The sequence below is a fragment of the Chlorocebus sabaeus genome, chromosome 7 (genome assembly GCF_047675955.1).
Source record: "Chlorocebus sabaeus isolate Y175 chromosome 7, mChlSab1.0.hap1, whole genome shotgun sequence".
In the NCBI taxonomy this organism is placed as follows: Eukaryota; Metazoa; Chordata; class Mammalia; order Primates; family Cercopithecidae; genus Chlorocebus; species Chlorocebus sabaeus.
In genome coordinates this window covers 98282001-98296603 of record NC_132910.1, presented here as the reverse complement: position 1 = coordinate 98296603, position 14603 = coordinate 98282001, and the positions used below count along the sequence as shown (strand labels likewise).

General features: G+C 38.5%; 1 protein-coding gene across 2 annotated transcripts in view; it reads right to left on the bottom strand.

Annotated features, from left to right (window-relative positions):
• Positions 1-14603, bottom strand: part of EDNRA (endothelin receptor type A) — a 69179-nt gene that overhangs the window by 23602 nt on the left and 30974 nt on the right. For both annotated transcript variants that reach the window (XM_073017664.1, XM_007999934.3), the window contains exon 3: positions 6073-6200. In XM_073017664.1, coding sequence (XP_072873765.1) covers positions 6073-6200 — 128 coding nt within the window. The remainder of the gene's footprint in view (positions 1-6072; positions 6201-14603) is intronic.

Here is a 14603-nt window from a genome sequence, read left to right as displayed (position 1 = left end):
GTGTTGGACCTCTGAAACAAGTTCAGAGTCAGTTGAAGTCCACCAACCCCAGCTGAAGTGACAAGGAGCAGAAGAATTGCCCAAATTCCTGACCTTCAACATGGCGAGATATGATAAAATGGTTGCTGTTCTGAATTGCTAAGTTTTGGGGTAGTTATCCAAGATAAATGGGGTAGCAAAATTAACCAGTTGCCTTATCTTGACAATAGAATAAGAAAAAAGAACAAATAACTCAGTGCAATAGTGAACAGACCCCCAAATAAGATCCTATTGCCCTAGCCAGCCTTGGACTTTGTTCAGTTCCTCGCTCATGTCTTCTGGCTCAGATCCTTCTTCTGTGTCTTCACTATTGTCATGATGCAATAGAAAACCATACCACCAAGAAAATAAGGAGAAACCAAGTCCAACTCTAACAAAGAGGTTTTTCTGAAAACCACCTTCATGTTTCTTGAGTTAGGATATGTCTTTGAGAATATCACAGACCACTGAGCAATTATTTGAAATGATAGGTTCAAGAACTGACGTCAGGTTTTCAGCCATATAAAACAAAGCTGCCTTATTAATGGATCTTTGCAACTTTTCCAAGTATCTAATAACACATCACTCTGGAATAGTTGTTAAAAGAGTTTTATCTTTTTACAGCCTTCTTCCCCAGGCAACTTTTAACAAGTTGGATCTGTACCCAGACCTTTTTACTGGTCTGACTCCATCATCATCATCTTCCACTTTAACACAACTTAGCAAAGAGCAACAGTGATCCCTCCTATCCCGCTCCTGCTGCTGCTTTTTTTTTTTTTTTTTTTGCCTCCAAACAAACTCAAAGTAATATATAAAACTTGTCACTTTCAGCATGTAAAAATACCTATTTTAATAGCTGGTAATGGCTGGTTATTCATTTTTGTTGGGAAAAGTTTATTCATTATAGAAGTATACTGCCTTAGAATTAAAAAGATATTTCACCGAGAAAGCTGGATTGGGGTCAAAATTTGTTTCTGAATTTCTTCAGTTCCTGATTTATCTTTTTCTCAAGTGACCAAGGATGTGAAGCTCGATTCATGGAGAATTATTCAAAAGGTTAAACTGAGACAAGTCCACAGTGAAATTAGCAACGAAAGCCTATCCATTCTGGCAGAAATCTTGTGCTTTCTCTCAGTCCTGTTTCCCTTATTCAGATTAAAAGCTGATAGTGAGAAAGCTAGATCTTTTCTTTGATCTTACATCATTCTGTAATCATTGATTAATGAAGTAATAAAGAAATCCTATAGAACTTGGATGTACGGGTTCTCTCATTTTCTTTCAGACAACTCTGAAATGTGAGATAATAATTATATTTTTAAAATACTGTGTAAAAAAATCATGGGAACTCTTTGTCCTGGGCCATAATTTATTCAGCTCGTAAAACAAAAGTAGGGAATCACAAACTGCAACAGGTTCCAAACTCTCTTTTTATTCCTTGTTTTATTTGAAGAAGTGTTTTTTTTTTGTTTGTAGTAGAATATAATGCAACCAAATGAAGAGTTAAAGCAAATGGAATCTTATCGTCAGGAATTAAGTGTGAATGATTCATTCTCTCGTGTGAAAGCTTTTGAAATAGAAATGTCAAATAGATTCCCTACATACAAGTCCTGGAGCTTATGGTCAATACCAAATGAAATGTAAAATAGTAAAGTGTGTGTCTGGGGAACAAAGAATGATAAGTTTATTTTCAAGGAAAAACCTTTTGGATTAAGGCTGATTTGTTTGTGAGAGTGGAATTTTAAAATAGTTCATCTCCTTGATCTACAACTCAGATCAAATCTTAATGAGATAGATTCTTGGCATTATTTTTTCTTTCTTTCTTTTCTCTTTGTTTCTTGTCTTTCTTTTCCTTCTCTTTCCTCCTTCAGTCCTTGCTTTCCTTTTAACTAAGAATGACTCACATTTCATTTGATACACAACTATTTATCGTGATGGAACATCTTATTTCTTGTTCTTCATGCATGAGATGAAGAGAGGAGGTGGTATGGGTGAGGTGACCCAACACTAGACATAGGAATCTATGACCTAACCTTCCCCCACCGACTCAACACTGGGCATGATTGAAGCTGGGCATGATGCTCCGAGATCCCCCCAAAGAAGAAAGAGGAGGCAGAACAAAAAAGTGAGGAGGAACCAGCTCTGCCCCCTGGGCCTGTGAGAGGAGTGACAAATATTTTCCCTAGCTTATTACTTGTTTTTTTTTTTTTTTAAGTTTTATGAATGTTTAATCTGAAGGTTTTAAAGTACTATATCATAAAATACATTTATAATTTTATCCAGAATTTCTACCATTCTTTTAAAGTTCAGAAGGGTCTTCCTTCCCTTTCCAGAGATCAAAAAGATAGTCTATTTTCTTCTACTGCTTTATGGTATAAACAAAAAATAAAATTCTAAGCCCCTCAAATAACTGAATGGACCCCTCCTCTTGGCCAAGGGGATTTCAAAGAAACCTAAAAAACGAGTTCAGGCCATGATGGGGAGGGGATGTCGGACCTGCCTCTTCATACTCTCCTCTCTTTGGAATTCAGGCACAACAGGCCAGCATTAACGTTAAAATAGATCTTAAGACAATAAAACAGACTCTCTGTAGCAGTGAGATACCAAATCCCAACCATACTCTAGTATAGCATCACATGACAGAGAGAAGCCCTGAAAGAAATACAAGTATTTCACTCCGAAATATATTTATTTGACCTATTTTGAAATGACCCTGTATAGCCATCTCTTGTGGGGGAAATTTACATTCTGTAGATAATTCCTTCCATATCCAGGTCTTTTCCTGATCCAGGAGAGATTTAACTAAGAGTCTGGCACCTTTTAAGATCTGATAAGAGACGTTTACCATCTATTCTCATACTACCTGGAGGTTTCATCTACATAGAACTTTGGCTTCCACAACCCCCTTATCCTAACCCCAAGCATTTCTTGTCAGCATTTGCTGACTTCAAATCTTTAGGCAAAACTTAACTCTTTCAACTAAATGCCAGCCAGGAAATATTTGAATCCACCTGTGACCTGGAGGCACCGCCCTGCCCTCCTCGCCCACCCTCTACTTGAAGATGTCCCACATTTCCAGGCCAGACCACTGTAAACCTTACATGTATGGATTTATGTTTTTGCCCGTAACTTCTGTCTCCCGCAAATGTATAAAATTAAACTGTAACTCAACAACCTTGGGCACAGGTTCTCGGGACGTCCTGAGGCTGTGTCATGGGTCATGATCTTCACATTTGGTTCGGAATATGTCTCTTCAACTGTTTTTCAGAGTTTGACTTTCTTCGTCAACAATGGTTTGAGTTTTTACGTGCTTGAGTATAGTGGTTAAGAATGCAGACTACCAACATTTGATTACTGGCTCCAGCACTTAGTAGCCATGCTGACTTGGTTAATCTCTTTCAACCTCAGCTTCCCTACCTGTAAAGTGGAGATAACACACCAACTATCACAGTTACATAAACTAATTTTTTTTTTTTTTTTTGAGACAGAGTCTCACTCCATCGCCCAGCCTAGAGTGCAGTTGTCTAATCTCGGCTCACTGCAACTTCCGCCTCCTGGGTTCAAGCGATTCTTGTGCCTTAGCCTCCCAAGTAGCTGGGCCTACAGGTGCCTGCCACCATGCCCGGCTAATTTTTGTATTGTTTGTAGAGATGCGGTTTAACCTGTTGGGCAGCCTGGTCTTGAACTCCTGGCTTCAAGCGATCTGCCCACGTTGGCCTCACAAAGTGCTGGGATTACAGGCATGAGCCACCTCACCCAGCCCTAAACTAATTTTTGTAAAGTATTTTCAACAGGGCCTAACACTTGGTAATACTCAATAAATGGTAATAATTATAAATATTATTATTGATATGTGGCAGAGGACTTTAACATGCTTTTTCCCTCAGATGGCTAAATAGCATTATTTATTGATAAAACTTTCCTTCCCTGATTATATTCAAAGTGATTTCAGCCTATATTATTAATACATTCTTGTGTATTCCAGCCCGAGTCGAGTTTTCCCAATGATTTGTCAGTGTGTTCATGGGTTTGCATTATATTGTTTAAAACACTGTAGCTTTCTAGCACTTAAAATGACCACATAGGCCACGGCATTCTAGTCTGGGTGACAGAGCAAGACCCTGTATTTTAATAAAAAGAAAAATCATATAGGAAGAACATGTGTGTGGGACACATTGATCTTTTTTCAAAATGTCATGATTATTTTCCCATTTCTTTTCTCTACATGAATTTTAGAGTTATAACTAAAAAATTTAATTAGATATTATAATGAAAATACATGGTTACATCTCTGAAAGAAATGTAACTTGATGATATGCAGCTTGATGAATACAGGAAAAATTTTACTTGTATTAGCAATGTAAAAGAGGCGATTTAATGCCTTAGTTTTTAGATAATAGAACACTTTGAATGAAAGAAGAAATGATGTTGGGATGCTGGGAGTGGGAACATCAGAGTGAGAATTTATTAGTGAATCAAATCCACATCGTAAGTGTTTATTCAGCTTTTTATGGTCTGAGGTACCATGATCTATTTACTCAAGTGGAGTTTATACAGTTGCCACTTATGGTATGCAAGTGTTTTTATGCAGCAGCCTTTAACATCTAATATAATGTAGACATAACCCAGAGAGACCCTAGGCTTTCCTGCAAATCAGTGAAGGGTCTTATTAATAGATGATAAAATTATTTCTAATCTTTGGGTTTACCATTGCAGTGGGAACATTTTTGTCAATGGTATGATTGCATTTTAAATTACTAATGAAATTATTTTTTGTGTTTTGTTTTTAATAATACTAACGATTTTTATTTTGTGTTTCACAGTTAAAGTCATTTATTTATTTATTCATTCCTGGGCTCAGGTGATTCTCCCACCTTAGCCTGCTGAATAGCTGGGACTACAGGCATGCACCACCATGCCCAGCTAATTTTTTGTATTTTTGGTAGAGATAGGGTTTTACTATATTACCCAGGCTAGTTTCAAACTCTTGGGCTCAAGCAATCAGCCCACCTTGGCCTCCTAAAGTGCTAGGATTACAGGTGTGAGCCACCGTGCCCAGCTGACAGAAATTTATAACAAGGCTAACATTCTAATTTTCTAATTACTGACTGAATGCACATTTTTATGTTTTAATAGTAACAATTTTTGTCCTAACAATAATTATAAATGTAAAATAACAGAATATCTGTAAACACTTTAATGTTCTTTAGGAGAGTGGGCCTTTTATTTCTATAATGATGAGACTCAGGTTCCCTCATAAAGTGTCACGGAATAAGTTAGAATGAAAACCTCTTTTAAATTGTATGTAGGCTAATTAAACAGGCCATTATACACCACTTGTGTGAGATTATAGTAAATATAAGAGTACCACAGAATGTGTTATAAAGTTCCTAATTTCATTCTTTATCATTGCTGCTATGAAAACCAGAAGGTAAAGAAAATACCATCTAGAAGTTCACAGAATTCAGAAGGGCTTCTTTAGAGAACTCTTAACAATCATGTGTGCGGATTCTGGAAAGACTAAGGGACATTTGATGGAGTTTTCAGAATTGGAAAAAGGGATGCTTCTGGTGTTGCCTTCTTTTTAAAACTTATGAAACATTTCAGGCTTTCAAAAAGGCAGGGAGAAGAACATAGCAATATGGCGCACTTACCTCTCATTCAATTAATTAAACATTACGGATATAATTGAACAGTATCATCATTTTTTAATGATAAATTTACCAAGTCAAATATAGGATTTGCATATCCTGGAATCTCCTTTTCACAAAGTTTATTCCATCTAATATGTTAATTTTCCCTTTGTTGTCAAAAGGGTATCAAATGGGTATTATTGATAAAATGTTCTATGTACATAATTGTCTGAGCCAAAGATGGCTAATAATCAGCAAATGTGGAAGGTAATTCTAAACAGCAAAGGCAAGGTGGTTAATGCTTTAATTCACTTGAAGCTATATCAACAACTGTCCTGGGCACCAATTCTCTTGACTTCTCTTCTTTTTGAGAAAAATGCTTTTCTAAGCCCAGCAAAAGAGCAAAGGGAAAGAACCACGTTACCTGTCAACACTAAGAGCGCAGAGGTTGAGGACGGTGATCCCCACTGAGGACTTCTGCAGAAAGGGGAACAGCTTGCAAAGAAATACGCCAAAGTCATTGTGATCAAAAGGCCAGCGCCCAGCCAGCAGCTGAAAGAAGGAGACACAGTGGTAAGAAGTGGTAGAGCTGGCACGGAGCATGTGGGCACTTACATTTCTAGTTATGCGTCCCAGCTTCTAAATTTTATTCACAGTGCTTTTCAGTTAGCACTGTAGCAAAAGAGTATTACTATTGTTATTTTTTTCTTTCATATTTTAAAGCCTCAGCAATTTTTAGTCTGGAAAGATATAGAGAATATAATATAATTATTAATATATAGTAACATACGAATCTATTGTGATATATATTTAATATATAATACATACTTAATATAGTGTATTAATACTATAATACATACTTATATATTAAATATATTACAGTTATATAACACAATTTAATAACACAAGAGATGTGCCTTTGATCTCACATCAACTAGTCATGCTGCCTACTTTTCAAACAGTAGCAAAAGTTTGGGATTTTGGGAGACAGCTCAGCTGAGAAGCAGACAGTGGTTTTTTATCTGTGCTTACTAAACCATGGGTAAAGCAAATAATTTCAACTACTGAAATTGGCAGATTATATTATCTCCTGACAAGCAGCCAAAACTATGAAAGGTTAGGGAGAATACTAGAAAAAAACAAAGTGGTGTAGAAGCTACTAATTTTGGCAGGTAGCTAACACCTAAAGCCACTTACCTTTTCCTCTGTGCTTAAGGGGCTGACTGCTTCAGTAGATGTGATGTAAGTGGTTTTTCTCTATTCAGGCTCAAACTTCCCCATACTATACAGAAAAATGTGATTACCTTGCTCTGTTGGCATCATTTGCAGAAAAATCTGTTCTTCCATGTTGACAATTTCCAATCTTGTTTGCAAGGCAAGAGTGGACACCCTCTGGTGGCTGTGCTGGGTAGCAGACACATAACAATAGCTACCAGTACTCTGTATTTGTCTAATTAGGTATTGTACTAAGAGCATGGGCTTAAATAATAGCTCAGCTACCTAAAAGGGGGAAGGAAGTTCCTGCTGAAAATATGATGCCTTTTCAAGTGTGAAAATGGTATTGATTTCCTTTCTAATTTTTTGCTTAGTGACCCAATTTAAACTTAACTCACTAGGAAACAGTATTCTACTAACCTGACAAACACTCCTTTTTCTCTTTTTTTGAAAAGTTCTTTTTGCCATAGTAACTCTAAGCTAGGCTTTGAATTTCTTTTCTACTATTTTCAAAAGATGATGTGAGGTTTAATTTCATGGTCAGTGTGATCCATAACACCAGTCTATTGAAAGAGATTAGGAAACCAGTACCCCGTAGATAAAGAATGAGAACTTGGTTACACAGGGAAGTCTCTCATTCTGTGATTTTTGGCTAAGACCCTATACAACTTCATTACAGAAGTTTTCTCTCTTTAGTTTTCAAGCTTACTTCCCTTTCTTCTAAATAGTTTTTGAAAAGAACCTTTTTCTTCAATCCAATTGTGCTTCTGGTTTCTTCTTCATCTCACTATAAACAGTCTCGATTGGTGTCTTCTCAAAATTTCCTCATAAACTTTTGTCCAAGGACAACCACAAAACTCTTCGCACAAACACTGCCTTCATTTCTTATGGTTTTCATGAAGCTGACAAATAATTATGCCATTGCTGACTGCTGGTTATTAATGCTTAATGCAAGTAAAGACGTAAAACACTATTTCTGGGATGAATCACCCTATAAAAACAAGAAAACCTGAAAACTACTTTTTATAGAGTAAGAATTTAGAATTCTGGCCTAGAATTATAATTCTTCAAAGACCACAGATACGTAATTGAAACAGTGTAGGCACGGTTATGGGATATGCTCTGGAACAGTTGAATTGTTTGTTCATTTCCAGAGATTAAGAGGACCCTGATAATCCACATGTATGGATTTCCCAATTCACACATCTAACAATGAGAGAAAAGAAAAAGATGTTCTTGCTTACTAAGGGAGACTTTGAAATCCTGTGAAGGTCTCAGTGGCAAGTGCTAAGAAAATGATCCAGAAAAACCATGGATTTTCTGAACATGGATTCTCTCGATTCTTCCAATCTCAATTATATCTTTTCCTTTTACATGCTTCCTTAAACTTTTAACTAAGATTAGGTTAGGGTTAGGCATAAAGAAGGACAGAGAGGAAAGACATCATGGAATCCGTGGGAAGCAAGAAGGTCATGGAATTGTCTTTCTTTGAGACAAACGGGTGTTGGTGGTGGTGGTGTTCTTTTTCCTTTTCCTAGGAGTGAGCACTGATTCTTCTTGGGAATTATAGATAAAGGGGAAGGAAAGAAATCATTGGAGAAAATTATTAGGTGAAATCTCTGTATAGACTTCCCTAACTTGTATCTCCTTCATTTTGAAAGGATGTATGGGTAGTAAGTGTCCAATGCTGCTAGGAAGAAATTAGGTCCCTGCCTATAGGCAACGTCCCCCTCTTTTCCTTTTCCTCTCTGGTTCCATGTGGCTTCCTCAAAGAGGCCCTCATTAACTATCTAACCTCAAGTAGAACCTGCTTGTTAATCTCTTCCATGGAACCATTGTTGGAGCAGTCCTACATTCAAAGTCTCCTTTCAGCTTGCTTTGCTGGAGCAGAATCAGGAGTCCTCATGGAGGCAAACAGTGGGGCTCACTGGTTTTCTCATATTTAGCAGAAACACTTGGAGCTTCTGAAGGACTACTGGGAATGCATCCTGTTATTTACTAGCACTTAAAAATATAATACATAAGATGGCAAAAATTAAGCTGTATAAAAGCTTATATAATGAAAAGTTAAGTCTCCCTTCCAATCAAGGCCCCCAAACTCCCTGCCCAAAGGCAACCACTGTTAATTGCTAAGTGCGTTTTCTTTGAGAAAACATCCTACGTACATAGAAACATATGCTTTTTTTTCCCTCTTTCTTTCTTTTTTTTTTTTACAAAAAGAAAACAAGTGGGAACATATGGAAATAATTTGTTTTAGTAATGTATTATGGTCTTTTTTTCCTGGAGTAATTTTCTGGAGAGCAATTCTATTGCTTAATCAAAAAGTTTTGATTTTTAAAAGCATGCTAATGAAATAGAGTAGGAGAGGAATAAATACATAACTGTTTAAGAAAATACATCCTAGACCATGGTAAAGAACTCACTGATTTCATTAATGTTAAGCTACTGTCAATTCAATTAAAAAAAAAAAAAGCAAAAGAGTCTGACAACCTGACGAGTAGTATTGGTTCAAAGGGTTAATTAGGCACCTCAGATCAGTCATAGCTTATTTTTGCTACAAAATAGTCTATGTACCCTAATATTTATTATTTGCCACCCTCGTATTTATAATTTCCAAGGACATTATGCAGTACCTAGCACAAGTAGGTGTTGGATGAATCGATGACTCCAACTCTTTAAATCAGATTGTATTTTCATAGTTTGAAATGAGACAGTACTAATTTTAACCTGAAAACACATTCACCTTGAAATTTATTTTCTATTTGAAAGTTGTTTATCAGTGTCTCAAAGTGGTGAGTAGTTTAAACATAAACACTCTTTATGTTTAAAGAAACCTGCCATGGAGTTGTTTGAGGAAGTGGGAGAATACTGTGCTATTTAAGAGTCTAGGCTGAAGAGAGGCTGCCATTCACTCTCTGCTTGGAGACATCTCACTCTGGGCTGTGATGAGTCTGCCCACCTTCCTAAGAGCTGCAAGGCAGGCCGTTGGAGGTGAGGCACATCCTGTGGTCTAAATGTACATCATGTTCTCCTCTTCTCAAGCAGATCACAGAAGAACACCACAGAAAGAATCATGGAGACATAGAAGGCAATCTGCTGAGCCAGGATTTTGCATGCCTTTATTCTAACTCAGGGGAGTTTTCTATAGTTGAAATATAGTTAAAGCCCCTGATCCCCACCTGAAAATGAAAGTGCTTCTAAACGGCATAGATTAATATAGAAATTTTGCATTTGTGTGGTTGATTTGGACTGTATCAAAATCAACATCATAAAATTGACAGGCTGCACTTTTTAACCTGTCAAAAACAGATTTAGGTAAGAACTTGTACCGTATGATACACTGAGATGCACCCTGTTTGTAGAATGGATAGAGCCAAATGCAGGATGTACATTCACCACTATATTTAGTGCAATGCAAGATCTCACTTGGCTGGGACCTCTTAAGTATGGGGAACATACTTGTTTACATTAGTTTTCTGGAACATACCTGACAACCAGAAAGTAAGCAGCCAAATAGTTGTGAAATTTATGCCGTAAAGCTCATGTGCTTTAGTCCTCAGCAAACTGCCTGAGTCTTCACTACAGGGGGATTGATTCTCACTTTACACCAGTGGTGTGAAGCTTAGCTCTTATTGTGCTCTAGCCCATTGCACATCCAGAGCTGTTCATTAATAGAGACTCTCCAGAGGCATAGTTCTCAGTGTTGCCTGTATATTAGAATGATTTTGGGACCTCTTACATATCCCAGTACCTTGGCCATCACCCTAGGCCAGTGCTTATCAACCAGGGGGCAATTTCGCCGCCATCCTTTCCCCCACCACCACGGGGACACTTGGCAATGTCTTAGATATTTTTAATTATTACAGCTGGGGGTGGGTGTGCTACTGGCATCTAGGGGTAGAGGCTTGGGATGCTGCTAAACATTTTGCAATGTACAGGACAGACCCGCCCTCCCCAACAAATAATCACCCTGCCCAAAATACCACTGGTGCTGAGGTTAAAAAACTGTGTCTTAGACCAATGAAATTAGAATCTTTGGAGTTGGGACATAAGCATTAGTAGTCTTTGAGGCTCCTCGGGGGATTCCCAAGGACAGCCAAGGTTGGGAATCATTGCTGTGCAGCAGCGGCTCCCAAGACTTAGCAGCTGCAGAATCACCTGGAGGGCTGATTGAAACACAGATGGCTGGGCCTCATCCCCAGAGTTTCTGATTCAGTAGGTCTGGGGCAGGGCCTGAGAATTTGCATTTCTAGCAAGTTCTCAGGTGATGCTGATGCTGCTGCTTCACCAACCATACTTTGAGGATCACTGCTCTAGAGACACCATGGTCAGCAAAAATGATAGCTGACAGTCAGATGGAACAGGAGGAGCAGAAAAAGGTATAAAATATAGTCATAAGAAATAAAAAATCTTGGACTAGGTGCGGGGGCTCACACCTGTAATCCCAGCACCTTGGGAGGCCGAGGTGGATCAATCACTTGAGGCCAGGAGTTCGAGACCAGCCTGGCCAACGTGGTGAAACCCTGTCTCTACTAAAAATACAAAAATTAGCCAGGTGTGGTGGCATGCACCTGTAATCCCAGCTACTCAGGAGGCTGAGGCAGGAGAATCACTTGAACCTGGGAGGCAAAAGTTGCAGTGAGCCGAGATCATGCCATTGTACTCCAGCCTGGGCAACAAGAGTGAAATTCCATCTCAAAAAAAAAAAAAAAAAAAAAAAAAAAACCGTAATGTTTGAGGCCATGTAGCCTGCATCCCCTTACACTCTCACCCAAAGACATCAGTCCCTAAAGACATCAGCACATAAAGTCACAGTACAATAACAGATGTTCTACTGCCCCAGGCCTCACCAGCTTAGCACTACAAAATAAGGCTGTTCTCCCCTATATTCAAGATGGGTTGTGAACCTATAAGACATAGGTTCAAGTACAAGATTGACCTGTTGCTAACTGTGATCCTGGGTAAGCCAGTTCCCTGTTTTAAGTCTGTGTTTGTGTATTTGTTAAATTTACAAACCTCATACCTGTTACAAGGCTATGATGCTCATTTGGGGGGCTCAAATGGGATAATGTATATAAAAGAATCCTGCAAACTGAACATACACCACACAAATGTTATTTTGAATTGCTACAATTTGTAATCACAAACTGAAACGGACCAGTTATACACAACCATGAAAATATAATGAACTTATGCTTCTTTATCCATTTCAGATGTTAATATCCCCTGCTACTTAATCCTATTACTTGTACGTTATTTTTGTTATTGTCATGGCATCTTAAAATGGTACAAATGGTACAAAGAAAAACTTTGTGCTAATTTTCCTCTCATCCCATCCTGTGAGGCCAAGGATTTTTTTCCTCTCCTTCATCTCCTGCCCGTCCTAGACAGAAATGAGGGATTTACAAGTATGGTCTGTAATAGCTGCAAACCTCAAAGCAAAGAAAATCTTCTTTTCCCTTCAATATGAATTATTATAGGGTCACTTAGAATTGGACGTGACTGACCAGTTATCAGGCTTTAAAAACTGAGGTTCTGAGGTTTTTCTTTCTTCCTTGGGGAGGGACTGGGATGTAAAAGTTGGTACATAGTTGACTCAGTAGCAAATAAAAACATCTTCCAACAGCACAGACTGAGATGATTATAAAGCTTGTGATGCCCAGGACAGGCCATTTATAAGAACATGCTCTCTGACCACTGCAGATCTCAAATCAGATACTACAAAATAAGTCACTGCGTGTGACCAAGAATAGATTTTGTTTTTCTGTTATGCATTAATTGCTTCAGGATTGAGACAGAACGTTCATACAAATGTCATAAAAGCTATGGCGTCTCCCTATCCCCTCTCCATACACTTTTTTCTTTGAACAGGCTCTTGTTGCCTCCTGACCAGTCCAAGAATTCAGGATGTATGACAAATGCAGAGTAGAACAGAAATTCCATAAATGGTTTTTACTCTGGCCTTGGGAGCCCTCCATGAGCTGGGGGGATGGAAAAGCCCTCCTTTTAATCAAGACAGCTGGCTTGGCATAGTAGCTCAGAGCATGGGCCCTGAAGCTGGACTCCTTGGGGCAGACTGACCCCAAGCTCTGCTGTCTTCCTGATCTTGTGACATTGACGTGTTTGTTAACCTCTGTGCCTGTTAGTTTTCTCATCTATAAAATGAAGATCATTCTGGTAGCTACCGCAGAGGATTACTGTGGGCCAGAGAAGAGAGAGTCCAGAGGAAGGGCTTAGCAGAAGTCAGAATATGGAAGGGTGAGCAGAAACTATTGATGGTTCATGGTTATGGTCACCCATGGTCCAGGTCAGCAGGTGCAGGGTGGTGGCAGGCCACACAAGAACAAAAGACCCCACTCTCTAGGAACTCATTCCTAGAAGATAAGCAGAAATAATGACTTCTCGAGAAGCTCTAAGCAATCTTCCCTGGGCACTCTACAGAAGAGGATGGTATGACTTAACAGTAAAGAGAACAGGCTCGGCGGCTTTGTCCTGTGGCGTGACTTAGACATGTTAACTGTTCCTCACAGAAAACTGCAGATAAAGAGAGTGCCCATGCATATGACTGATGTATTAAATGGGTTCATACATGAAAAGCACCTAGAGCAGGGCCTGATCTAGAGCAAATCATAAACGTTAGTTCCCGTAGGAGATGGATTCTGTGGAACTGCTTCTTGCTAAACCGCATTTAGATGGAAAGAGATGGAATTGTTGATACTCGCTAACCACATCTTTCACTATTGAATATTCGGTGTTTCAGTCTCTGCTGAGGTCTTCACTTTTTAGAATCTGAAATACATAGATGTTAATAACAACAAGGTGGATGAGAGGAAACAAGGAGAAAAAAGAACTTTTTAAAGCCAGAGTTCCAGAGCCATGAAGATTTTTTCCTTTGAGGACAGATTGTTCACCCAAGATATAGGCTTATCACCCCTGAGAGTCTCAGTCACCTGAAGGCTGGGAATCAAGAGGAACATCTCTTTTTAACAACTCTCTTTGCTGTAAGAGCACCAATTCAAATGTGAGAGACTTGAAGCTTCTACTTATTTTGTAAGCATACAACCAAAGGATCATTGCATAGAGAAAAATAGAACTTTAAAGAAGAAAAATTAGATAGCCTCAATATTGAAACTGCAAGGTTTGTGTTGATTGTATGTGTCAATACTTTAAGGTTTAATTCATAATGGAGAGAAAATTCATGCTAGAAAGAAAGAACCCTGGCTTTCCTGGAATGGAGAAAAGATTTTCCATGTGTTGTGAGTGGAGCCCTACATTTTGTCATAGCAACGTACAAGCACAGTTTTGGGCCTTATTTGTGTCTGGGTCAGAGCTCCCATCATAGAAATGGGGTGCTCGGACCTGGACAGACAATAAGTCCCAAAACCGAATGGAAACGTTTTATAGTTGATTTTACTCATCAGTCTCTATGGTCAGACATGCTAGTGCCTATTTAAAATAAACAGGCAGGCAAAACCAAAGCAGAACAAAACAAGATAAAATGGAATAGCAGAGATCCCCACATATAGATTTAGGTAGTGGATCCCAAAAATCTTATCAGTGATGTAGGTGGTGATGAAGAGGAAAAACGAAAAACAAATGGCATATTTGAAAGCATGCAGCTGATTTAATGATCTAATATATAAGTTCTGAAGAAACTTAAGTTCTTTATTGTAAAGTTTGTCATGTGGTCACAATTATACCGAGTGTAGATGGAAACAATGAGCCAACAAAGATATGGTA